The 27,544-nt window shown below is 42.9% G+C and overlaps 1 protein-coding gene across 5 annotated transcripts in view; it reads left to right on the forward strand.

Moving 5' to 3' along the window:
- LOC143275823 (outer dense fiber protein 2-like) overlaps positions 1-24,161 on the forward strand; it is a 72,527-nt gene extending 48,366 nt beyond the window's left edge. For 4 of the 5 annotated variants that reach the window (XM_076580101.1, XM_076580104.1, XM_076580105.1 and 1 more), the window contains 6 exons: positions 6,918-7,022; positions 7,569-7,727; positions 12,133-12,315; positions 13,917-14,030; positions 16,691-16,783; positions 18,158-24,161. In XM_076580101.1, coding sequence (XP_076436216.1) covers positions 6,918-7,022; positions 7,569-7,727; positions 12,133-12,315; positions 13,917-14,030; positions 16,691-16,783; positions 18,158-18,334 — 831 coding nt within the window. In that variant the 3' untranslated portion in view covers positions 18,335-24,161. The remainder of the gene's footprint in view (positions 1-6,917; positions 7,023-7,568; positions 7,728-12,132; positions 12,316-13,916; positions 14,031-16,690; positions 16,784-18,157) is intronic. The other variant, XR_013053467.1, reaches the window with a different exon arrangement.
- The last annotated feature ends 3,383 nt before the right edge of the window (positions 24,162-27,544 follow it).

Genomic DNA, 27,544 nt, shown 5'->3' on the forward strand with positions numbered 1-27,544 from the left:
ACAGGTATAGCAGGAAACTATTTTCTTTCCTTTCTTTTGGGGGTGAAGACAGAAAATAGGATTTTTTTTTTTCCAAATCTGCTTCAGCGAAAATAGCACATATAGCCACCAACCAGCAGAAAAACAACTGCAAAACAGCGTGCAAGAAGTTTATGTTCACTACTACATTTTCAGATTTTTTTTTCTTTCTTCTGAAATCCTAGAAGCAGCACAAGCGTTAATAAAACCTCTTGAGTTGGTGATTGCCTTGTGTTAACGTGTCAGTATAGAAACTTTTTTTTCTTCTTTTTTTTTTTCACCATTGAAAGAAAACTCTACTGTCTTACAGAGAAAGAAAATGCCTACCTGACATAATTGTCATCGTGGCCCAGAGTGATGTGTGTCATTCTCAGCAGAAAATATTTTTTTGCTTTCTAATATGAAGACAAGAATACAGTGTGTTAACATACGTTTGAATTTAGAGATGAGAAAAGAGGTTAGAAAAAAAAACACACCAAAAAACCACCCCCAAACCTAAAAAAACCCCAACTCTTTCTCTTTTAACCACACTTTGGCCAAACAGTAATTTTTTTTTTTTTTTTTTTTTTTTAAAGAGCAATTTTTTGTCTTCTTGCCACACTTTGTCCAACCAATCTGATGTCTTCCACAGTTACGGATGAAACGACATGAGCAAAAACATGCCAGTAATTCCATTGACGTTCAGCAGAATGTATGGACCTTTACTTTAGAAAAGCAGCTAAAGTTTGAGGGCTCCCAGGAAATTTTACTACAGGTAGTAAACATCATTGAACCTAAAGTTATTATTTAGTGACATGTAAATTTACAAAGATTTGCTGTTGGTAAAAAAAAAAAAAAAAAAAAAAAAAAGTTTATTCATTTTTTGGGGGTTAGTCGAGTGATCAGTCGAAAATTTGCAATGTGTCGAGAGATGGGCATACATTCATTGCTGTCTGTATGTAACTACGACGATGGTGAATTTGACAGGTCGTTTCTCCTTCCTCAGTGAGTGTCCTTTGTTAGTGGATTTCGTTTTTTGGTGCAAAGGGAAATGTTGTTCACGGAGAAGGGCGTGGTTGCAGGGGGAGTGCCTAGCTTTCATGCATTACTCATGACTGTTGGAGATATGGATAATGTTTTGGGGTTTTTTTTTGCTTTTTGTTTGTTTTCTTTTTGTTGTTGTTCTTTTCTCTCTTTTTTGTTGTTGTTTTTTTGGTTTTGGTTTCTGTTTTCTTAACAATTTGTTTGTCATGTGTTTTTTTGGGTGTTTTTTTTTAGAAGTGAGAACTAAACACTGGTTTGGTAGGTGTGCGGTGAATAGATGGTGCCGTGTAGTATTGATGGTGAGAGATACTCAGAGAGTGCGATTTGTGTTTAACTAAATATTACATTTTATTAGTTGTTGTTTTTTTTTGTTATAAGTGTGCAGTGGATCATAGTAGATGCCTGTATGCATTGATGCAGAGAGTGTTATTCATGTGTAACATTCATACAGAGATGAGTGGTTGTGCAGTTTTGTTTTTGCATGCACCGGTAGTTGTCGATAATCAGAGAGAGTGTTACTTTGTAAACTAGTGTTCAGCTCACTAAGTGGTGAGAAGCATGGTACTGGGTTCGAGTCCTGCTCTCGCCCTTTCTCCCAGGTTTGGAAAATCAAACTGAGTGTCTGGTCATTCCGGTGAGACGTTAACTCTCTCCATACGAACGACGAAAGAGACGACGTTAACAGCGTTTCATCCCAATTACCATCATCAAAATATTGCAAGCGGAACGCTCTTATACTGAAGAGGTGAATGTAGACAAAGAATACCACAATTCTGGCGACAGAAGCTAAAGGTTGGGTCATTCAGACACCCACTGGACATCCGAGGGGTCTGTGTAGAGGAGAAGAGAGGACTGGCCGTACTGAGTGAGTTAAACCAAGGTCCCGTGGGCAGCACGCACTTGGCGCACTGAAAAAGAACTGGCAGTGAGAGTGTTGTCCTCTGGCAAAATTATGTAGAAGAAATCTACTCTGATAGGTAATATTGACGGGTGCAATAGCCGAATGGTTAAAGCGCTGGACTTTCAATCTGAGGGTCCTGGGTTCGAATCTCGGTGCACCTGGTGGGTAAAGGGTGGAGATTTTTCCGATCTCCCAGGTCAACATATGTGCAGACCTGCTTGTGCCTGAACCCCCTTCGTGTGTATGCGCACGCAGAAGATCAAATACGCACGTTAAAAGATCCTGTAATCCATGTCAGCGTTCGGTGGGTTATGGAAACAAGAACATACCCAGCATGCACACCCCCGAAGGCGGAGTATGGTTGCCTACATGGTGGGTTAAAAACGGTCATGCACGAAAAAAGCCCACTCTCATAGTCCGCGTCCGCCAAGGAAACGAGAGAATCTGAGCGTGCAGGTTCGAATCACGGCTCAGCCGCCGATATTTTCTCCCCCTCCACTAGACCTTGAGTGGTGGTCTGGACACTAGTCATTCGGATGAGACGATAAACCGAGGTCCCGTGTGCAGCATGCACTTAGCGCACGTAAAAGAACCCACGGCAACAAAAGGATTGTTCCTGGCAAAATTCTGTAGAAAAATCCACTTCGATAGGAAAAGCAAATAAAACCTCTAGGCCATCACTCCACATATGGGCCATCACTCCACATATATATGGTTTTCTTTGTGGTGTGCAAAGTCTGGTTTATTGTGTGTCGTGTTTCCTTTTCTTTTCTTTTTTTATTATTATTATTATTTTTTTTTAGTGGTGGCGGGTTTTCTGACTGTGGGTGAATTTGGGAATCATAGTGATGTGTACACGGTTGAGTTCACTATCTCTTACATCTCTTGTTTGTATTGTCCATGTTTGTTTGTTGGTTTTTTTTGGGTTTTTTTTGTTTAAAAAATGAAAAAAAAAGTTTTTGAAGAAAATGACGCGATGTATGTTGGCATGTACTTGTCGTGTGACTGTATATGTTGGCCACTGTGTGTCAAGAGTTGGCAGAATATGAGAGGAATGAGATGAATTTTGCTATGGTTATACGGACATTTTGTTTTGTTTGTTATGAATTAGAAATATACAAAAAAATTTTCATTGTTTATAATCAGAAATATTTGAAGAATTCATAGTCATCATTGATAAGAAATAAAACAGAAACAGGCAGACACACTTTTACGCAAAAAAAAAGTATGAAATAATCTGCACAGTTGCACGTGTGTGTTTGCGCACAATAGAATGATATCAGTGATACTTTGGGGCCTACATTTATCCTTTTTTTTTTTAAAAAAAAAAATGTTTTTGTTTTAAAGCTGATTAATCCTGTATCACATTTATTTTGCAGTTAGCACTGATCCCATGGTTGTAAACAAACTAACGACATTGACAAGCCTCTCACGCTTATTTGCTGTTACAGTTATGAAAACATATGAAACCAAAAATCTATGATCACCTCTATTGTAACCATATCATGGCTCAGTTTTTGTAAAACTGCAGGTTCCTGAGAAGCACTTGACGGGCGCAATAGCCGAATGGTTAAAGCGTTGGACTTTCAATCTGAGGGTCCTGGGTTCGAATCACGGTGACGGCACCTGGTGGGTAAAGGGTGGAGATTTTTATGATCTCCCAGGTCAACATATGTGCAGACCTGCTAGTGCCTGAACCCCCTTCGTGTGTATACGCAAGCAGAAGATCAAATACGCACGTTAAAGATCCTGTAATCCATGTCAGCGTTCGGTGGGTTATGGAAACAAGAACATACCCAGCATGCACACCCCCGAAAGCAGAGTATGGCTGCCTACATGGCGGGTTAAAAACGGTCATACACGTAAAAGCCCACTCGCGTATATACGAGTGAACGTGGGAGTTGCAGCCCACGAACGCAGAAGAAGAAGAAGAAGAAGAAGAAGCACTTGTCTGCAGCAGGATGGCAATGTTTCATCTTCTTCATTTATGCTACTCCCACATTTACTTGTATACACAAACGGGCTTTTATGTGTATGACCATTTTGCCCCTACCATGTTGGTAGTCATTCTCGGTTTTGGATGGAGGGAGTGCATGCTGGGTATGTTCCTGTCTTCATAACCCACTGAATGCTGACATGGATCACGGGATCTTTAACGTGTGTATTTGATCATCTGCATGGGTATACACACGAAGGGGGCTCAGGCATTAGCAGGTCTGCACCATCTGTTGACCTGGGAGAGCGGAAGATTCTTCACCCTTGACCCACCAGGCTCTGTGACTGGGTTTTGAACCGGGGACCCTCAGATTGAAAGCCCATCGATGGGCTCAATAGCTGAGTGGTTAAAGCGTTGGACTGTCAATCTGAGGGTCCCGGGTTTGTTGTTTAAAAAAAGGAAAAAAAAAAAGAAAAAAGAAAAAAATGAAAACATTATAGGACCACCTAAAGAGTGCTGTAACATTTTTTTAAAGCTAGAAGTGATGCGTTGAAACAATGTAACAGATTGTTCTAGCACTTCAGAGTGCTTTATCAGTTATTGTGTTTTTTTCAAAGCTTGAAAAAAAAAAAGTCGATTGTTTTAGTGCCTTAGAGTGCTGTATCATTTATTTAATCAAAGCTTGAAAATAGCACGAAAAAAACAACACCAAAAGCAAAAAGTCTGCTGTTTTAGTAAATTGTTAACTCTCTCCATACGAACGGCGAAAGAGACGACGTTAACAGCGTTTCACCCCAATTACCATCATCAAAATATTGCAAGCGGGAGGCTCTTATACTGAAGAGGTGAATGTTGACAAAGAATACCACAATTCTGACGAAGGAAGCTAAAGGTTGGGTCGTTCAGACACCCACTGGACATCCGAGGGGTCTGTGTAGAGGAGAAGAGAGGACTGGCCGTACTGAATGAGTTAAAGCTAGAAGTGATGCGTTGAAACAATGTAACAGATTGTTCTAGCACTTGAGAGTGCTTTATCAGTTATTGTTTTTTGTTTTTTTCAAAGCTTGAAAAAAAAAGTCGATTGTTTTAGTGCCTTAGAGTGCTGTATCATTTATTTAATCAAAGCTTGAAAATAGCACGAAAAAAACAAAAAGTCTGCTGTTTTAGTAAATTGTTAAAAACACCTAGCATGCTGTATAATTTTTTTTTTTTTTTTTTAAGCATGATGATAATGCTTACAAATGACAGTGGATTGTTGTAGTACTGTATCATTTATTTTAAGCGTGAAAATAGGGCTGGAAAACAGTAGATTCGTTTGGCGGTGTGGTTTTTTTTTGTTTTTTTTTTTTGTTGTTGTTGTTGTTTGTTTTCGTCCCCAAACTGACCCTTGACACTTTGTACCTTTTAAAAAAAAAAAAAAATTATTTTTACTTATTGATTTTTTTTAAAATTTTTTTTTTTTTTTAAATAAAACTTTCCCCGCCTATGCCTGTTATTTCTCTTGTTTTTGACTTCTGCTTTTTTTTTTTTTTTTCTGCTGCTGGATAACGTCACCGCTTGTGTTAATTAACTAACTAACACCGCTGCTTGGAATACAGTGTCAGGGTTATTTCCCCTTTGTTGTTGAAACCAACCAACCAACCAACCAACCCCCCCAAAAAAACAAAAAACAAACACGCCCCCCCCCCCCCCCCCCCCCCCCCCCCCCCCCCCGAACCCCCTCCCCCTCCAAAGCCATTATTGTCGTTAGTAGGGGGGCTTAGTAGGTGGTGTCCTAAGTACGTTAAAACAGAACAGGCACCACTGAACAGCACCGAAGTGACTCAGCAGCGGTGCAGGGTCTCCTCTGGTGTGCGGCCTCCGGGCGACCTAACATCGATGGTTCCCTGTGGACTGCCGACGCTGGAACTGCGACGGACGAACCCGGGTGTGGCCGTGTATGGGGGGGGGGGGGGGAATCTAAATGAGCAGGCATGGGAGTAATGCCACTGAAATGGTGCAGATGATGGGGCAGCAAAAAAAAAAAAAAAAAAAAAAAAATCAGAATCAGCTGTGATCATGATACAGTGTGTAATGTGGCTTGTAAAAATACCAGTCTGCTGTGTTGAATTCGTTAACCTGCTCCACCCCCACACCCCACCCCTCACCCCTCACCCCTCACTCCCTTTGTTTTGTTTTTTTGTTTGTGTGGAATTATTTTTTTATATTAAAATCCTCCCCCCCCCCACCCCCCCTTTTTTTATGATGACATGAAGTGTGTAATTGTGATGTAGATTTCATGTGGTTTGAAAGGTTGTTTTGCTGTTTCCAATATTTCTATCTTTGTGTTGTGTGTGTGTGTTCGTTTGTCGTTCTGTTGTTTTTGTCCATCTTCAGTGCTAGCGGGATGTATTTGACCACACACGGAGACACGCACGTTCCGCACACTTGCACAACAAGCACTTGCTTTGACTGTCGGCTTCTTCGTTAAAGAAACACACGGCTTCCATGTTTTCAGATGTCGTCTTTGAATGTGATACTCTTTTGGTTTGTTTTTGTGTTTTTTTTTGCTGAGTGTAATATCTGAATGTTTATTTATTGAAATGCTACTCTTCTCTCTCTCTCTCTCTCTCTCTCTCTCTCTCTCTCTCTCTCGAGGAAAAGAAAAAGAGAGCAGTCATAAGTGTTTCATGTAAACTGTAACGTTTTCATTCATTTAAACGCCCTGAACTCTTGGACAGGAAGGACGCTATACAAACATTATTATTACTATTATCATTATTATGATTACTATTGCCATGATAATCATTTTTCTTTTCATCATGATTACTATAGTTTTCTTTTACCCCCCTCACTTCTCTCTCTCCTACCTCTAAGATCAATACGTGTGGTATGTGTGTACGTGTGTGTGTACGTGTATGTGTGTGTGTATGTGTGTGTGTGTGTAAACATATGTGTGTTTGTGTGTGTGTGAACGCGCGCGCGCGCGCACGCGCGCGTGTGTGTGTGTGTGCAAATGTGTGTGTGTGTGTGTGTGTGTGTGTGTGTGTGTGCTTGCAGATGGACAGGTCCAGACGGGAAGCAGACGAGTCGATGGTGATGCTGGAGGAACAGCAGAAAGAGGCGTCACGCCTGCACCACACCAGTGAGATGGAACTGGAGAAAGTGAGTGTGTGTTTGTGTGTGTGTGTGTGTTGTGTGTGTGTGTTTGTGTGTGTGTGTGTGTGTGTGTGTGTGTGAACAACAGAAAGAGGCGTCATGCCTGCACCACACCAGTGAGATGGAACTGGAGAAAGTGAGTGTGTGTGTGTGTGTGTGTGTGTGTGTGTGTTTGTGTGTGTGTGTGTGTGAACAACAGAAAGAGGCGTCACGCCTGACCTTGAGTCTCAGTTGTTTGAAAAAGCAGTTTTTATTTCTGTGTTTTTATGTTTTTGTTCTTGGTGATGGTGCTTTGTGTGTGTGTGTTTGTATGTGTGGGTGTGCATGTGTGTGTGTATGTGCATGCGCGCATGTGTGCGTGTGTGTATGAGTGTGTATGTGTGCATGTGTGTGAATGTGTGTACCATTATAAGGTACTTCTTGTGAAATAAGATACGATGATAATGATAATATAATAATGATGATGGTAACAACAACAACAACAACAACAATAATGATAATAATGATAATGAAGATGATAGTAGATGATGATGATTATGTTGTTTACGTCAGGTCAAGGTGCGGCTGCACCAGCGCCTGCAGGAGTTAGAGCCCCTGCCAGAACTGCTGCGCACCACGGAGCTGCGACTCCACGAGGCCAATGAAAAGCTGCTTCAGTACGAGAGACGCAACTCCGACAACACCAAACTGATTGCCGAACTCACCGCCAAGGTGCGGAAAAAAAACCTCCTTGTTTTTCACAGAGAGAGAGAGTGTTACAATGACTTGTGTGTGTGTTTGTGGTGTTTCTGGGGGGGTAAAAAAGGGGGTACCTGAAGTATCAAGCTGAAATAGCCAACTCCGACAACACCAAACTGATTGCCGAACTCACCGCCAAGGTGCGAAAAAAACCTCCCTTTGTTTTTCACAGAGAGAGAGTGTGTTACAATGACTTGTGTGTGTGTGTGTGTATGTGTGTGTTTGTGGTGTTTTTGGGTAAAAAAGGGGGTACCTTAAGTATCAAGCTGAAATAGCCAACTCCGACAACACCAAACTGATTGCCGAACTCACCGCCAAGGTGCGGAAAAAAACCTCCTTGTTTTTCACAGAGAGAGAGTGTTACAATGACTTGTGTGTGTATGTGTGTGTTTGTGGTGTTTCTGGGGGGGTAAAAAAGGGGGTACCTTAAGTATCAAGCTGAAATAGCCAACTCTGACAACACCAAACTGATTGCCGAACTCACCGCCAAGGTGTGAAAAAAAACTCCTTGTTTTTTCACAGAGAGAGAGAGTGTTACAATGACTTGTGTGTGTATGTGTGTGTTTGTGGTGTTTCTGGGGGGGGTAAAAAAGGGGGTACCTTAAGTATCAAGCTGAAAATGGCCAACTCTGACAACACCAAACTGATTGCCGAACTCACCGCCAAGGTGTGAAAAAAAACTCCTTGTTTTTTCACAGAGAGAGAGAGTGTTACAATGACTTGTGTGTGTATGTGTGTGTTTGTGGTGTTTCTAGGGGGGTAAAAAAGGGGGTACCTTAAGTATCAAGCTGAAATAGCCAACTCTGACAACACCAAACTGATTGCCGAACTCACCGCCAAGGTGCGGAAAAAAACCTCCTTGTTTTTCACAGAGAGAGAGTGTTACAATGACTTGTGTGTGTATGTGTGTGTTTGTGGTGTTTCTGGGGGGGTAAAAAAGGGGGTACCTTAAGTATCAAGCTGAAATAGCCAACTCTGACAACACTAAACTGATTGCCGAACTCACCGCCAAGGTGCGAAAAAAACCTCCTTGTTTTTCACAGAGAGAGAGTGTTACAATGACTTGTGTGTGTGTTTGTGGTGTTTCTGGGGGGGTAAAAAAGGGGGTACCTTAAGTATCAAGCTGAAATAGCCAACTCCGACAACACCAAACTGATTGCCGAACTCACCGCCAAGGTGCGAAAAAAACTCATTGATTTTCACACACAGAGAGAGAGTGTTACAATGACTTGTGTGTGTGTTTGTGGTGTTTCTGGGGGGTAAAAAAGGAGGTACCTTAAGTATCAAGCTGAAATAGCCAACTCCGACAACACCAAACTGATTGCCGAACTCACCGCCAAGGTGTGAAAAAAAACTCCTTGTTTTTTCACAGAGAGAGAGAGTGTTACAATGACTTGTGTGTGTATGTGTGTGTTTGTGGTGTTTCTGGGGGGGGGGGGGGGTAAAAAAGGGGGTACCTTAAGTATCAAGCTGAAAATGGCCAACTCTGACAACACCAAACTGATTGCCGAACTCACCGCCAAGGTGCGAAAAAAACTCCTTGTTTTCACAGAGAGAGAGTGTTACAATGACTTGTGTGTGTGTTTGTGGTGTTTCTGGGGGGGTAAAAAAGGGGGTACCTTAAGTATCAAGCTGAAATAGCCAACTCCGACAACACCAAACTGATTGCCGAACTCACCGCCATGGTACAAAAAACTTGATTTTTTTCTTCACAGAGAAAGAGAGAGAGAGAGAGAGAGAGAGAGTGTGTGTGTGTGTAAGATGTGTGTGTGTGTGTGTGTGTATGTGTGTGTTTGTGGTATTTTGGGGGCACAAAAGGGGGTACCTTAAGTATCAAGCTGAAATTGCCAACAGTAAACTGATTGCCGAACTCACCGCCAAGGTGCAGAAAACTGGTTTTTCACAGAGAGAGTGTGTGTATGTATGTGTGTAAGACGTGTGTGTGTGCATGTGTGTGTTTTTGGTGTTTTGGGGGGCACAAAAGGAGGTACATTAAGGATCAAGCTGAAAATGGCCAACTCTGACAGCACTAAACTGATTGCCGAACTCACCGCTAAGGTACAAAAAACTTGATTTTTTTCTTCACAGAGAGAGAGAGAGAGTGTGTGGTATGTGTGTATGTGTGTGTCAGTCGTGTCCGACTATGACCATCAGAACAGCAGAGGAGGTAACTGCTGCCCCGACTATCTGGGCTAGAATTTGATTATAGTGGAGAGTGTCTTGCCCAAGTTACATCCCCACTCTCTCGGCCAAGAGGGTTTTAGGACAGTCGGCACTGGGATTGCTCCCAAAGGCCAACTAGCCCAACAAGGCTGCAGCACTAAGAGCCAGTGCAATTTTGCCTCCTAGTTTGAGAGTCATAGTCCTTCACAAAAGACCAAGTTGTAAATGATTTCCCATTGACTGGAGAAACCAGGGTAATGTGTGTGGTGTGTGTGTGTGTGTGTGTGTATTGGAGCTCATGTACGTTTATATGTATTTGACTGTGCTTTCATATCTGTGAAACTGCATGATTGGTGCATATCTGTCATGCATGTGTGGGTGTATGTGTGAATGTGTGTCTTCATGTTTTACATTTATTTGCTTATTTATCATCATTGTTGTCTTATTCTTATTTATTTATTTATTATTGTTATTATTTTATTATTATTATCATTACTACTACCTTTTAAAAAAAAATATTATTATTATTTATTTATTTATTTATGTAAGCTTATCTATTATTTATTCACCTTTTTTTTTTCCTCAAGGCCTGACTAAGCGCGTTGGGTTACGCTGCTGGTCAGGCATCTGCTTGGCAGATGTGGTGTAGCGTAAATGGATTTGTCCGAACGCAGTGACGCCTCCTTGAGCTTCTGAAACTGAAACTGAAACTGGAGAAACCATTGATAATACAGCTGTAACTTTACTGTTGGCCCCAATGTAAACTGATGTCAGTCTGTGGTATCTGCCAGTACAGTGTCAGAGAGGGTCTGGGGTTGGGTTCCTGCTCTCACCCTTTCTCCCAAGTTTGACTCAAAAAAAAAAAAAAAGACGGGCGCAATAGCCGAGAGGTTAAAGCGTTGGACTGTCAGTCTGAGGGTCCCGGGTTTGAATTACGGTGACGGCGCCTGGTGGGTAAAGGGTGGAGATTTTTACGATCTCCCAGGTCAACATATGTGCAGACCTGCTAGTGCCTGAACCCCCTTCATGTGTATATGCAAGCAGAAGATCAAATACGCACGTTAAAGATCCTGTAATCCATGTCAGCGTTCGGTGGGTTATGGAAACAAGAACATACCCAGCATGCACACCCCCGAAAACGGAGTATGGCTGCCTACATGGCGGGGTAAAAACGGTCATACACGTAAAAGTCCACTCGTGTGCATACGAGTGAATGTGGGAGTTGCAGCCCACAAACGCAGAAGAAGAAGAAGACTCAAAAAAAAAAAAAAAAAAAAATCAATTTGAGTGTCTTAGTCATTCGGATGAGACGATAAACTGAGGTCCTGTGTGCAGCACACACTTTGCACACTGAAAAAGAAGCCTACGGCAACAAAAATTGTGTCCTCTGGCAGAAACCCATTCCAGATAGGAACACAAATTTACATGCATGCGCTCAAAGGCCTGGCTAGGCTAACACAGAACATAACGTAACAATATACACATTCTGAAGACTGATAACCACATACGTACATAGTGTTGGGTCTTGCTACTGGTCAAGACATTAGCCTGGCAGATGTGATGTGATGTGTGTAGCGTACATGCATTCATGGATTCGTCCCAAACGCAGTGACGCCTCCTTGCAGAGAAACTGAAACTGGAAACGTTCTGCGTTTCGGTGGTAGGCAGGTGGATGTGATGTGATGTGGGTAGTATACATGGATTCGTCCCGAACGCAGTGACGCCTCCTTGCAGAGAAACTGAAACTGGAAACGTTCTGCGTTTCGGTGGTAGGCAGGTGGATGTGATGTGAAGTGTGTAGTATACATGGATTCGTCCCGAACGCAGTGACGCCTCCTCGCAAAGAAACTGAAACTTGAAAACCCTCTGCATTTCAGTGGTAGGCAGGTGGATGTGATGTGATGTGTGTAGTATACATGCATTCGTCCCGAACGCAATCACGCCTCCTCGCAGAGAAACTGAAACTTGAAAACCCTCTGCGTTTCGGTGGTGGGCAGGTGGATGTGATGTGATGTGGGTAGTGTACATGCATTCGTCCTGAACGCAGTGACGCCTCCTTGCAGAGAAACTGAAACTTGAAAACCCTCTGCGTTTCGGTGGTGGGCAGGTGGATGTGATATGTGTAGTATACATGCATTCGTCCTGAACGCAGTGACGCCTCCTTACAGAGAAACTCAAACTTGAAAACCCTGTGCGTTTTTTCGGTGGTGGGCAGGTGGAGAGTCGAGGGGAGGCGGTGGACGGGCTGCGGCAGAAGTTCACGGACAGCCAGGAGGAGTCGCGTCTCCTGCAGGCCAAGATGGATGGGGCGGAGCGCCGCGTCCGTGAGCTGGACGATGCCAGCAAGGAACTGGCCGCCCAGGTGGCTCGCAAGGAGGAGGCTTTGCATCAGCTCAACGTGAGTGGTGGTTTTTGTTTGTTTGTTGTTGTTGAGTGGCGATGGTGGAAATGTTGCTTTTATCTTATTTTATCTTATTTATTTATTTGCTTTATTTTGTTATTAATATTTATTCATTTAGCTATTTATTTTATTTTATTTTATTTTATTTATTTATTTTTTTCTCGAGGCCTGACTAAGCGCGTAGGGTTACGCTGCTGGTCAGGCATCTGCTTGGCAGATGTGGTGTAGCGTATATGGATTTTACCGAACGCAGTGACGCCTCCTTGAACTGCTGATACTGATACTGTTGTTGTTGTTTTCGCGCCAGGCCCAACACTCGGCTTATGTCACAGATTGACGTAAGTTTACATTTGGGCCAACAGCAAAGTGAGAGCCCATTTACAGCTTAGCCTTTTGTGAAGGACTATGACTCTCAAACTAGGAGGCAAAATTGCACTGGCTCTTAGTGCTGCAGCCTTCTGGGCTAATTAGCCTTTGGGAACCATCCCAGCACCGACTGTCCTAAAACCCTCTTGGCCGAGAGAGTGGGGATGTACTTGGGCAAGACACTCTCCACAATAATCAAATTCTAGCCCAGATAGTCAGAACAGCAGTTGCCTCCTCTGCTGTTCTAATGGTCATAGTCGGACACGACTGACTATCATATATATATGTATATATATATATATATGTTTTCACGCACGCGAGCTTGTTTAATGTAAATATATATTTCTTGCAATGCACATCAATTTAGAATAATTTTTTTTTTTCAGTGCTCACAAATGCTTGTTTGTTTTTGTTGTTACTGTGCTGTATTGCGCTGTGCTGTACTGTATTGCACTGTGCTGTGCTGTACTGTACTGTATTGCACTGTGCTGTACTGTGCTGTATTGCACTGTGCTGTACTGTGCTGTATTGCGCTGTGCTGTACTGTGCTATACTGTATTGCACTGTGTTGTACTGTATTGCACTGTGCTGTGCTGTGCTGTATTGCGCTGTGCTGTGCTGTACTGTATTGCGCTGTGCTATACTGTATTGCACTGTGCTGTGCTGTACTGTACTGTATTGCACTGTGCTGTACTGTGCTATACTGTATTGCGCTGTGCTGTACTGTATTGTGCTGTGCTGTACTGTATTGCTCTGTGCCATGCCGTATAGCACAGTGCTGTGCTGTACTGTGCTATACTGTATTGTACTGTGCTGTACTGTATTGCGCTGTGCTATGCTGTGCTGTACTGTATTGCACTGTACTGTGCTACACTGTATTCCACTGTGTTGTGCTGTACTGCACTGTGCTTTACTGTGCTGTCCTGTATTGCGCTATACTGTGCTGTGCTGCACTGTGCCATACTGTGCTATACTGTATTGCACTGTGCTGTCCTGTATTGCGCTATACTGTGCTGTGCTGCGCTGTGCCATACTGTGCTATACTGTATTGCTCTGTGCTGTCCTGTATTGCGCTGTACTGTGCTGTGCTGCGCTGTGCCATACTGTGCTATACTGTATTGCGCTGTGCTGTACTGTATTGTGCTGTGCTTTACTGTGCTGTATTGCACTGTGCTGTGCTGTCCTGTGCTGTGTTGTACTGTGCTGTGCTGTACTGTGTTATACTGTTTCAGTTGAGGCTGGAGGAGAAAGGGAGAGAATCCGGGGTGTTGACTCGACAGCTGGAGAACGCTCTGAGCGACCTTCGACAGCAACAGGACAACGCTCGCGACCGTTTTGCTTCCAAGGTGTGTGTGTGTGTGTGTGTGTGTGTGTGTGTGTGTGTGTGTGTTGGTGTGTGTGTTGGTTTGGAGGGGTATTTGTGTGGTGGTGGTGGTGGTTGTGTGTGTGTGTGCGTGTGTGTGTGCATGTGTGTGTGTGTGTGTATGTGTGTGTGTGTGTGTGTGTGTGTGTGTGTGTGTGCACTTCATATTCAGGCCACACTGATCTCATTCTGCAAACGTCTAGCAGTCAAAGGGTTAAAGATAGCACTGAAAAAAGGGGGCCATTAGAATTTTCCTCTGTGAACTAAGACTGCAAGTTCCAGAGACAATGGGTTAATAAAAAGTACCTTTAGATACTCCAAGTATTAATTGTAGATTCTTCTTCTTCTTCTGCGTTCATGGGTTGCAGCTCCCACATTCACTCATATATCTACGAGAGTGGGCTTTTTTCGTGCATGACCGTTTTTTATCCATCATGTAGGCAACCATACTCCGCTTTCAGGGGTGTGCATGCTGGGTATGTTCTTGTTTCCATAACCCACCGAACGCTGACATGGATTACAGGATCTTTAATGTGCGTATTTGATCTTCTGCTTGCGTATACACACGAAGGGGGTTCAGGCACTAGCAGGTCTGAACATATGTTGACCTGAGAGATCGGGAGAAATCTGCACCCTTTACCCACCAGGCACCGTCACCGTGATTCGAACCCGGGACCCTCAGATTGAAAGTCCAGCGCTTTAACTCTCTCCATACGAACTGCGAAAGAGACGACGTTAACAGCGTTTCACCCCAATTACCATCATCAAAATATTGCAAGCGGAAGGCTCTTATACTGAAGAGGTGAATGTTGACAAAGAATACCACAATTCTGATGACGGAAGCTAAAGGTTGGGTCATTCAGACACCCACTGGACATCCGAGGGGTCTGTGTAGAGGAGAAGAGAGGACTGGCCGTACTGAGTGAGTTAACCTATTGCGCCCGTCTATTGTAGATTCAAGGATGAACAGGGCAAAGCAGTCGAGGCGCTTATCCGCCAGTACAGTGTCCATGACGGTGTGGGTTCGGTTCCAGTTCTCGCCCTTTCTCCCAAGTTTTGACTGGAAAATCAAACTTAGCGTCTGGTCATTCTGATGAAACGATAAACCCCGAGGTCCCATGCGCAACACGCATTTGGCGTGCTGAAAAAAGAAACCCATGGCAACAAGAATGTTGCCCTCGTGGTGGGCTGTTGTTTGAGGGACGTGGTGGCGGTCACCACTCTGGGAGGGACGCTCACTCAGTCTGGCTCCGCGACTAAGCTGTTATTGTCGTTAGTAGGGGGCTTAGTAGGTGGTGTCCTAAGTACGTTGGATCAGAACAGGTACCACTGAACACCACCGAAATGACTCGGCAGCAGTGGAGGGTCTCCTCTGGTGTGTGGCCTCCTGCCGACCTAACATCGATGGTTCTCTGCGGACTGCCGACGATGGAACTGTGACAGACGAACCCGGGTGTGGTCGTGTATGGGGGAATCTAAATGAGCGCGGCGTGGGAGTAATGCCACTGAAAAGGTGCAGATGATGGGGCAGCAAAAAAAAAAAAAAAAAAAAAAAAAAAAAAAAATGTTGTCCTCTGTCAAAAATCTGTGGCGGAAATCCACTCTGATAGGTGCACGGATATATTCACGTGCACTCAAAAGCTTGACAAGTGTGTTGGGTTATGCTGCTGTCAGGCATCCGCCTAGCAGATGTAGCGTATCATTGATTTGTTCGGAGGCAGTGACGCCTCTTTGAGAAACTGAAACAGAAGTGAAATTGACAAGATAAGGAGTTGTAGTGAAAACTCGTCAAAAATTAAACCGAAGAAGAGAAAAAAGCTTTGGAAGTGAGACAAACACAAAAACAAATGCAGGTGCAGACTTCTAGTAAAAGCAACAAGAGTTGTGAATCTGTTTTAAATGGTGCTATGATTTTGCTGTTAACTCACTCAGTACGGCCAGTCCTCTCTTCTCCTCTACACAGACCCCTCGGATGTCCAGTGGGTGTCTGAATGACCCAACCTTTAGCTTCCGTCGTCAGAATTGTGGTATTCTTTGTCAACATTCACCTCTTCAGTATAAGAGCCTTCCGCTTGCACTATTTTGATGATGGTAATTGGGGTGAAACGCTGTTAACGTCGTCACTTTCGCCGTTCGTATGGAGAGAGTTAAGAAACATCAACTGTGGGTTTTTTTTTTTACTGTAGCCAAGTGCTTAGCTTCACATACTGCTTCAGATAGCGCTTTTAGGCTTCAGATACTGTTTCACCCACAAGCTTTATAGCAGACGCTCTTTTCGCAACTAACTTGCTGGTCTACAACCCGTGGCAGAATGTGTGACGCCATTCCCGGTTTGAATGCAAATCCCTTTTTTAGACAAAGGCTCCAACCATTTATTAAATCAAGTCTCAGTATCGTTCACTGTAATATTACATTTGTTGTGCTTACACACACACTTTAGTCAGTTAGAAGCGTACTTGATTTCAGTTTAATCGTTCGTCAGTCTAAAGATTTCATCCGACGCTAAGCTTACGTCATTTTGTGTTTCTGGCCACTTAACCACTCCAACCAGTTCCCTGTACGCTATTGGCTGAGCTGGAATGTGTTTCTGCTCCACCGCCAAGGCTATCACATTACGCGGCTTTTTTCTTTTTTTTTTCCCAGGAGCGAACATACCAGAGTCGTGTGGTGGATCTGGAGTCCCAGTTGAGCCAGTGTCGGGCGGAGATCGCTCGAATCAAACGGGAGAAAGAGGAGGTGGGTGTGTCTGTCTGTTTTAGAAGTGTTTCTCTGTTGATTGCTGTCTGCTCATTACTTTTTGGTTTAGTTTGGTTGGTTGGTTGTTAATGTATTATGTGTGTAATTTGTGATTTTTGACTCACTTGTGTAAACAAAGTGAGTCTATGTTTTAACCCGGTGTTCGGTTGTCTGTGTGTGTGTGTGTGTCCATGTGTCTGTGTGTCCGTGGTAAACTTTAACATTGACATTTTCTCTGCAAATACTTTGTCAGTTGACACCAAATTTGGCATAAAAATTGGAAAAATTCAGTTCTTTCCAGTCATCTTGTTTAAAACAATATTGCACCTCTGGGATGGGCACAAAAAATAAAAAAAAGAAGCCTAATTATATGCAAACTGCATTTACTGTTATATTTATATTTTTTGTATTCTCTAAACTTGGCACTTTGACCTGATATTCTGACCCAACAACAAGAGCAGTCATTATTATCATTTTTTGTTCAAACAGGAACTTCTTTTGCTAAGCATGGAAGTTTTATTTATTTTGCAAACGTTTTGGTGCAGATAGTAAAAAAGGGAAATTACTCTGTAATTAATGCTAGGGGACTTAATTTATCACAAGTGAGTCTTGAACGCCTTGCCTCTCTTGTTTTGTATGTTTGGGTTTTTTTGTGTGTGTGTGAGTATGTGAATGTGTGTGTGGTGGTGTACATGCAAATGTGTTTGTGTGAACATGTGAGTATGTGTGTGAGTGTGTGTTCATGTCAGTGTGTTTTATGTGTGAGTTTGTAAATGAATGTGTATTTGTGTGTTTATGTGCATATATGTGCGTGTATGTGTATATGTGTGTGTGTGTATGCATACAAGTTGTGCATTTGTGTGGTTGCATGTGCATGTGTATGTATGTGTATGTGTTTTTATATGTGTGTGTGTGTGAAAGTGAGAGAGATGATTTGTCCCGGGGAGTCTGGTGTGTGGTTTGCTGCTGGTCATGGTTACAGTAAGTATCTTACGTTCAAACCAGAAATGGTGATTTGCCAGCTAATGACACAAGGTCCAGCTTTCTCACATACAGGGGCAGATACACACTGCACACGCACACGAGAGGAAGGGAAAAGGACACACGTGGCAAATGAGCTGCCCATATATTTTTAGATCAGTGTGGACAACCCTTTTGTTGCTGTGGGTTCTTTTAAGTGCGCTAAGTGCGTGCTTTACACGGGACCTTGGTTTATCGTCTCATCTGAATGACTAGCGTCCAGACCATCACTCAAGGTCTAGCGGTGGGGGAGAAAATACTGGCGACTGTGATGTTTGAACCAGTGCGCTCAGATTCTCTTGCTTCCTAGGCGGATGCGTTATCTCTAGGCCATCACTGGTGGTTATTTTCCAGAACGAGCGCAAGTTCAACTCTCGGCTGTTTGACCTGAAGGACCGCTTGGAGCAGTGCCACAGCACCAACCGCAGCATGCAGAACTACGTCCAGTTCCTCAAGAACTCCTACGCCAACGTCTTCGGGGAGACAGCACCCCCCTACGGCCCCACCCCTTTAAAACACCCCCTCCCTTGACCGACCTACCTGTCTCAGTGTCTGTGTGTGTGTGTGTGTGTGTGTGTGCGTGTGTTTAACCTGTCCAGTCAGTTTGCTTTTGTTGTAAGATCATCTTTTCCATTGTGTCACAGGTCTTTCTGACTGTCAGTCTGTAAGATGTTCTAATACTGTTTAATGGCAGGTTTCTGTCTGTGTCTCCTGAAGATGTTTTATTTTCTTATTCCATTGAGTCCTTTATCCTGTTGTATTGCAGGTTTCTGTCTGTCTTGATTCAGATTAAAATTTTTTTTTTTATCCCATTGAATCACAGGTTTCTGTCTGTGTCTCTTAAAGAAGCTGTATCCCATTGAATCACAGGTTTCTGTCTGTGTCTCTTAAAGAAGCTGTATCCCATTGAATCACAGGTGTCTGTGTCTCTTAAAGAAGCTGTGTCCCATTGAATCCCAGGTTTCTGTCTGTGTCTTAAAGAAGCTGTATCCCATTGAATCACAGGTTTCTGTCTGTGTCTCTTGAAGAAGCTGTGTCCCATTGAATCACAGGTTTCTGTCTGTGTCTCTTAAAGAAGCTGTGTCCCATTGAATCACAGGTTTCTGTCTGTGTCTCTTAAAGAAGCTGTGTCCCATTGAATCACAGGTTTCTGTCTGTGTCTCTTAAAGAAGCTGTGTCCCATTGAATCACAGGTTTCTGTCTGTGTCTCTTAAAGAAGCTGTGTCCCATTGAATCACAGGTTTCTGTCTGTGTCTCTTAAAGAAGCTGTATCCCATTGAATCACAGGTTTCTGTCTGTGTCTCTTAAAGAAGCTGTATCCCATTGAATCACAGGTTTCTGTCTGTGTCTCTTAAAGAAGCTGTGTCCCATTGAATCACAGGTTTCTTTCTGTCTGTGTCTCTTAAAGAAGCTGTATCCCATTGAATCACAGGTGTCTGTGTCTCTTAAAGAAGCTGTGTCCCATTGAATCACAGGTGTCTGTGTCTCTTAAAGAAGCTGTGTCCCATTGAATCCCTGATCTCTTGTCTGTCTGTCTGTCTTTGAACATTTTTGTATGGCATCGAATCCCATCGAATCACCATCTTTTTAGGACCTCACCCCCCCTGATTACCAGACCTCTCCCACGGTGTCTCTCTCTGACGTGAAGATGTTTTCATGGTGTTGATGGACCTCTCCCACGGTGTGTCTCTCTGACGTGAAGATGTTTTCATGGTGTTGATGGACCTCTCCCACGGTGTCTCTCTCTGATGTGAAGATGTTTTCATGGTGTTGATGGACCTCTCCCACGGTGTGTCTCTCTGACGTGAAGATGTTTTCATGGTGTTGATGTCGATGTGAGGCCTTGTTCATTCAGTGTCCATTCCTGTGAGGTTTCCCTGTCGGTGCCTTTCCGGCTGGCTCGGCTGGTTTGAGCGCTGAGCTGGGTGGGGGGTGGGGGGTGGGGGGGGGGGGGGTGGAAATGTTGTTGAGTTTTGAATGACAGACACACCCGACGTTAACATTGGCATTTTGTTGCTGCCTGTCCCTCCTTCCCGTGGTGTCGCTGTGGTGGTGTCAGTGTACTGTTTGATAGGCCCTCACTGCACCCCCTCCTATCCCCCCATCTTTACATGGACAGTTAAACCCGTTGACTGTATCACCTGGGGTGGGCGTTGATGTTAAAATGTGAATGTTGCTAACTAACTGGTTTCACTGTTCGTGATCAGACTGAAATCGACCAGGATCCACTGTTTTTTTTGTTGTTTTTTTTTTTACATGGACAAATTTCTTTTGTGTTATTGGGGAATTATTGCGGAGCAAAAAAACTTCTGTTCTTGTTGATCATCTGTGCTTCAAATTTCTCCACCCTTTGATTCACTGAGCAAGGATTTGTCATGGTCCCATTGGTTAAAGAAAAGAAAAAAAGAAAAGAAAAACAAAAAGCTCAGCTGTCTTGTTATCTGGGTATCAAATTCTGATGAGGTTCTTCCAGGTATTAGATAAGCTTTCCAGGTTTCACCCTGTATTGATTAACCCACCGTTTGATAATTCTGTTAACAAATCATTGTCGCCCATGGCTTAGAATGCATGTTTTACCAGACTTTGGTTTGATCATCCAGTCCCCAGCAGTGATGAGGTATGCAGAGGGGTCTGATCATTTCGACATCCAGTCCCTCTGATTCCTTCATTGCCTGGGGTGTTTTATGATGTTCTGCCAGAGTAAGAACAACAACGGCATGACGAAAAACCGAAACTTCTTTGTTAAATTTAAAAAAAAAAAATTTAAATTTTTTTTATAGACATAATAAAAGGAAATCAGAGCAAGGCAGGGAGTATTCAACAGTAAATTACTGGCAAGAACAGTAACTGATGAAGAAGTGGCTCTTTCAGGAGCACAAGTTACTGCCCTTGTTTATTATCAACAGGGGCAAAAACTCCAGGGGGGGGGAGGGTGCAAAGGGGAAGCAATCTTAGAGGCACTAAAAAAGATGTTGATAAAGTGCAGCGGTTTTCCCTCTTAGAATAATGTGGGAATAAGATGGTTATGTCTGAAGATAAATCCACAAACAGCAGTCCCTTGGCATCTTTCGTTTGTTTAACTCTCTCCATACGAACGGCGAAAGAGACGACGTTAACAGCGTTTCACCCCAATTACCATCATCAAAATAGTGCAAGCGGAAGGCTCTTATACTGAAGAGGTCAGTGAATGTTGACAAAGAATACCACAATTCTGACGACGGAAGCTAAAGCTTGGGTCATTCAGACACCCACTGGACATCTGAGGGGTCTGGTGTAGAGGAGAAGAGAGGACTGGCCGTACTGAGTGAGTTAAACTCCTGCTTTTAGTTGTTGTTTTTTTTGCCAAGGCTGTTTTTTTTTTTGGGGGGGGGGGGGGGGGGAGAAGAAGATTGATGCAGTGACAGCATCAGGGAATGCATGAGGTTTTTGTTGTTTTGTTTTGTTTTGTTTTGTTTTTTTACTGTAAAAAGCACAGGAATCAGAATTTGTTGAGGAGGTGGTGGTGGTACAGAAATTAAAAATGTGACTGTTGATTACATTGTAACTGAAGACAGCGAGACTGACTGCGTGTAGATCATGATGGCTAGATGGGAGGGGAGGGGGGTGGGGGTACTGTTTGTATGTTAAGGTGGTTTTTTTTTTTTTTTGTTTTTTTGGTTTTCTAAGGGTGAGGGAGAGGTGCAGTGGTGGTTTGGGGGCGGGGAGGGGGGGGGGTTAGGGGATGGGTGGTGGTGGTGGTGGAGTATTCATATTCATGTATCGTGAGAACTTGTTCATTTGTAATGTACATTACAGTTCCATTGAACCCTCTCTCTCTCTCTCTCTCTCTCTCTCTCTCTCTATCTCTGTGCCTCTCTCTGTCTCTGTCTCTCCCCCCCCCTCCATTCTCTGCCTCTGTATCTCTCTCTCTGCCTCTCTCTGTCTCTTTCTTACTTCTTCCTGTCTCTGTCTCTCTCCCCACCCCCTTTCTCTGCCTCTCTCTCTCTGTCTCTCTCTGTGTCTCTCTCTGCCTCTCTCTCTTTCTCTTCCTCTACAGGCAAGCTCTTGGTCACTGTTAACGGTGTGAAAAAAAAAAAAGTTAACGGTGAAAAACTGTTTATATGAAATATATACTGGCCTTTCAAAGCAGCACATTCTTGTTTTCTTGACAGATTGGCGAGGAGGAAAATGGGAAGGGGGTTGATTTACAGTTACTTTTGTCTATCCGTTTTCAGTATGTATTTGTATTTGTATTTCTTTTTATCACAGCAGATTTCTCTGTGTGAAATTCAGGCTGCTCTCCCCAGGGAGAGCGCGTCGCTACACTACAGCGCCACCCTTTTTTTTTTTTTTGTATTTTTCCTGCGTGCAGTTGTATTTGTTTTTCCTATCGAAGTGGATTTTTCTACAGAATTTTGCCAGGAACAACCCTTTTGTTGCCATGGGTTCTTTTACATGCGCTAAGTGCATGCTGCACACAGGACCTCGGTTTATCATCTCATCCGAAAGACTAGCGTCCAGACCACCACTCAAGGTGTAGTGGAGGGGGAGAAAATATCGGCGACTGATCCGTGATTCAAACCAGCGCGCTCAGATTCTCTTGCTTTCTAGGCAGACGTGTTACCTCTAGGCCATCACTCCCCATGGTGGAGGAAAATATGTTTCTGGTTCTATTCATTTTGTACTGGTAAAGAATGTATCAGATTAAAAAAAAATTGTTTATCCCTCTTAAGAATATGTTATCGGGTCTCTCCAGCATTGAACCAAACAAATTTCCCATGGAAATCCCATTTTGCGCAGCTTTTGCCGATGTATTGTGGTCAAAGACGCTTATTTATTTTCAGTCTGTGATATTTTTTTTAAATTTATGATTTATATATTCTGCATTTATAACGCATTCATTTTGTTTGCGTTTTATTTCTGTAGTTGATTCATATGTAGTCTTAATACAAGTACCTGCCAAGATGAGACTCGTTTCACACACGCTCCTCTTTATCGCTGTTGTTCGCATTTTTTAGGGGCTTTGTTTGAAACAGTTTGGGTTGGAAGATTTGAATGTGTAATCATGTTCATTTGTGGGTTAAGTTCGTAGCGCAAAAAAAAAAAAAAAAATTCAGCAACCGTAGCATTTGGTTCTGTATTGTCACAGTTATTTATGTCACAATAAATTAGATAGTTACTGTATTACCATGCTTATTTTTGATCCAGTAATTGGAATGTAGTGATGGAGAAATGTCTCAGTTTTCTCTTATTTCCTGTGTAAATTTTTTGTAACCCGAACTCTCTTATTTATGAAAGCAGGTCTAGCCAATGGAAATGTGTACTTTAAAGCAGATTTTTATATTTTGACCATTATGTGTATTTTATATCCGTTCATGTTGTGTGTTTTGTTTTTTTAGTCTGTATATATATTGTGTTGTGGAGAAAAATGTGACTACAATTTCCGTAGTGTATGTGTTTTTTTTGTTTTGTTTTTTGGGTTTTTTTGGTTTCTTTTTAGATTGTTTTGTTCTTGAAATTGTTTCATTTCCAGCAGATCCATTGGTTTCTTTTTAGACAACCTCTTTTGATTTTTGTTATGCCATGGATTTGCATTGTATTATTTTCCCGAGTATGTCTTTTCATTATGAAAAAAATCCCCCATTCCTTCTCTTCTTTGTTAAAAAAAAAAAGAAAAAAAATAGTAAAAGAGTACCAGGGAACTGATAAGAAAGCAGAAGATAATGTGATGGATGATTAGGCTCAGTAAATGTTTAAGAATCTCTTACAAGTCTGGCTGTTTACTGTGTGTGTGTGTGTGTGTGTCAGTCTCAGAGATTGTTGGCAGTTGTTTGTGTAGTGTACGTTTGATGACTGTGTGGTTGTTTGTGCCATTGCGGGTGTGTTTGTGTGTGTTGAACTCAGACTGTGTAATATACTGGGTTTTTTTTGTTTTTTTTTAATGTATGTTATAGATTTTTTTTTTAACATTTCTTGTGTGACAGTTGTTTCAGTTTTAAAATGTGTTTTTAAAGGGCTGTCTTTTATTTATTTATTTATTTATTATTTTTTTTTTTTGGGGGGGGGAGACATATCATCCTGTGTGTTTAGTTTTGAAGGGGAAAAAATTATCTGCATAATCCATAAATGCTACTGCTCATGTAAACTTTCTTTGACTGTCACTGTCTGTCATACGAGTCTATTCTTCCATTTTTTTTTTCTTTCTTCAGGTTGATTGTTATGATTGCCTTCTCTTTGTACTGTACTGATTGAGCCTTGTCCTCTACTTCCTACTCATTTCGTTTGTAGTTGATTTGCCTTGCCAGTGTGTACATACCTATAGCAGCGATAGCAATCGTGTTTGTATTTATGGAATAAAAAAAAAAACTCCGTCCAAGAATACAGGCTGTTTGTTTCGGCAATGCTGTGTTGGTTGTTTCTCAGATATTTTATTTATAATGTATTATATTGTTGTTGCCATGGGTTCTTTTTCATGCGCCAAGTGCATGGTGCACACAGGACCTTGGTTTTTCGTTTTGTTTCTAAGACTAGCATCCAGACCACCACTTATGGTTTAGTGGAGGGGGACTCGAACCTATGGACATCGTGGTTTTGCACATAACCACTAGGCCACCTCTCCATTCAATGCTTTTGGTGTCTGTCTCCTATCTGTGTGTTTGTGTGTGTGTGTTTGTGTGTGTGCATTTCTTTCTTCATATATGTACACACATGAGCACATTCCTATATGCATACATATACATGTGCATGTACATCTACACAGGTATGCATGCATGCACACACACACACACATACCCATAAACACACACACACAAATTCATGCATGCTCACATGCACGCACACACACACACACACACACACACACACACACACACACACACACACACACAAACCATAAGGGTTGAATGAAAACTTTACCTTGTTAACACCCCTTCGGTAGGGGCTATGGCCTATTTGAATAAATCGTCAGAAGACACACACACACACACACATATACACTAATAGGCCTAACTCAAAGCCTGACTAATAGGCCTAATTCAAAACCTGATTAATAGGCCTAACAGGACCTGACTAAAAGGCCTAACTCAAGGCCTGACTATTAGGTCTAACGAGGCCTGACTAAAAGGCCTAACTCGAGGTTAACTCAAGGCCTGACTAAAAGGCCTAACTTGAGCTTAACTCAAGGCCTGACTGAAAGGCCTAACTCAACGCCTGACTAAAAGGGCTGACTCGAGGACTGACTAAAAGGGCTAACTCGAGGACTGACTGATAGACCTAGCTGGAGACCTGACTAATAGGCTTAAGTCAAGGCCAGACTAATAGGCCTAACTCAAAACCTAACAGGCCTAACTCAAGACCTGACTAATAGGCCTTTCTCAAAACCTAAGAGGCCTAACTCAAGGCCTAACTCAAGACCTAATAGGCCCAACTCATGGCCTGACTAATAGGCCTAACTCAAGACCTGACTAATAGGCCTGACTAATAGGCCTAACTATAAGTTAACCTAATAGGCCTAACTCAAAACATAATAGGCCTAACTCAAGACCTGACTAATAGGCCTAACTGAAGGCCTGGCTAATAGGCCTAACTCCAGGCCTAATAGGCCTAACTCAAGACCTGACTAATAGGCCTAACGCATGGCCTGACTAATAGGCCTAAGTCAAGATACCACTGACAGGCCTAACGCGAGGCCTGACTATTAGGTCTAACTCAAGGCCTGACTAAAAGGCCTAAGTCAAGATGCCACTGACAGGCCTAACTCGAGGCCTGACTATTAGGTCTAACTCAAGACCTGACTATTAGGTGTAACTCAAGGCCTGACTATTAGGTCTAACTCAAGGCCTGACTATTAGGTCTAACTCAAGACCTGACTATTAGGTGTAACTCAAGGCCTGACTATTAGGTCTAACTCAAGGCCTGACTAATAGGCCTAACTATAAGTTAACCTAATAGGCCTAACTCAAAACTTAATACGCCTAACTCAAGACCTGACTAATAGGCCTAACTCGAGGCCTAATAGGCCTAATTCAAGGCCTGGCTAATAGGCCTAACTCGAGGCCTAATAGGCCTAACTCAGGACCTGACTAATAGGCCTAAGTCAAGATACCACTGACAGGCCTAACTCAAGGCCTGACTATTAGGTCTAACTCAAGGCCTGACTAATAGGCCTAAGTCAAAACCTGATTAATATGCCTAACAATGCATGACTAACAGGCCTAACAGGACCTGACTAAAATCCCTAGCTCGAGGCCTGTCTGTTAGGTCTAACTCAAGGCCTGACTGATAGGCCTAACTCAAGGCCTGACTATTAGGTCTAACTCAAGTTCTGACTAAAAGGGCTAACTCAAGTTCTGACTAAAAGGGCTAACTCAAGGCCTGACTATTAGGTCTAACTCAAGATCTGACTTAAAGGGCTAACTCGAGGCCTGACTAACTCGAGACCTGACTAAAAGGGTTAACTCAAGGCCTAACTCGAGGCCTCACTAAAAGGGCTAACTCGAGACCTGACTAAAAGGGCTAACTCGAGGCTTGACTAACTCGAGGGCTGACTAAAAGGCCTAAGTCAAGATATGACTAACAGGCCTACTTCAAGGCCAAACAGACTTGACTCAAGGCCTGACTATTTGGTCTGACACAAGGCCTGACTATCGGGCCTAACTCAAGATATAACTGATAGGCATAATTCTTGGCCTGACTTAAAGGCTTACTGCTCGTGGCCTGATTAAAAGGCTTAACTCTTAATTGGCTCTCTTAACTCTTATAGGCCTGACTCAGTGCGTGCATCAATAGTGCGTCGGGTTTACGCAAATGAGGGTCAGGCATTTCCATCTTTTTTTTTTCCCAGTATTTTTAACAGCAGATCTGGTGTAGCAAAGATGTACAAGTCCTCAGGTATTGACACTTCATTCATCAGACGGGCGTAATAGCCGAGTGGTTAAAGCGTTGGACCCTCAATCTGAGGGTCCCGGGTTCGAATCGCGATGGCGCCTGGTGGGTAAAGGGTGGAGTTTTTTACGATCTCCCAGGTCAACATATGTGCAGACCTGCTAGTGCCTGAGCCCCCTTCGTGTGTATACGCAAGCAGAAGATCAAATGCGCACGTAAAAGATTCTGTAATCCATGTCAGCGTTCGGTGGGTTATGGAAACAAGAATATACCCAGCATGCACACCCCCGAAAGCGGAAGTATGACTGCCTACATGGCGGGGTAAAAACGGTCATACACGTTAAAGCCCACTCGTGTGCATACGAGTGAACGTGGGAGTTGCAGCCCACGAACGCAGAAGAAGAAGAAGAAGAAGAAGAAGAAGACACTTCATTGAAACTAAAACTGTCTGTATTTATAACAGCACGTTGAAAGCGATACAAGCACTGGGCAAGGAAGAAGAACAGGTGGCCAGTGGTCATATGCGATACGTATTTTGATAGGTCATCTATCGTATATCTTCAATTGTTTGCTGAAAAAGATAATTGATCGTGCAGGTGTTATTCTTCTTCTTTGGACTGGATAACCCCTGATTTTTTTTTTCTTACACGGTGAACGAGATCTCCCATGACACCTGATTGTCTGAATCTCTCTCTCTCTCTCTCTCTCTCTCTCTTCTTCTTCTTCTTCTTCTTCCTCTTCTTCTTCTTCTTCTCTCTCCTTTGACAGCAGATTATGGATCAGGGACACCTCATTGAATCCGAAACTGATACTCTTTGGCTTTTCTTGTTGTTGTTTCATTCAGCCAGACTTTGATTAGTTTCGCATTCGATCATGTCC

The sequence above is a fragment of the Babylonia areolata genome, chromosome 31 (assembly GCF_041734735.1).
Source record: "Babylonia areolata isolate BAREFJ2019XMU chromosome 31, ASM4173473v1, whole genome shotgun sequence".
Classification (NCBI taxonomy): Eukaryota; Metazoa; Mollusca; class Gastropoda; order Neogastropoda; family Buccinidae; genus Babylonia; species Babylonia areolata.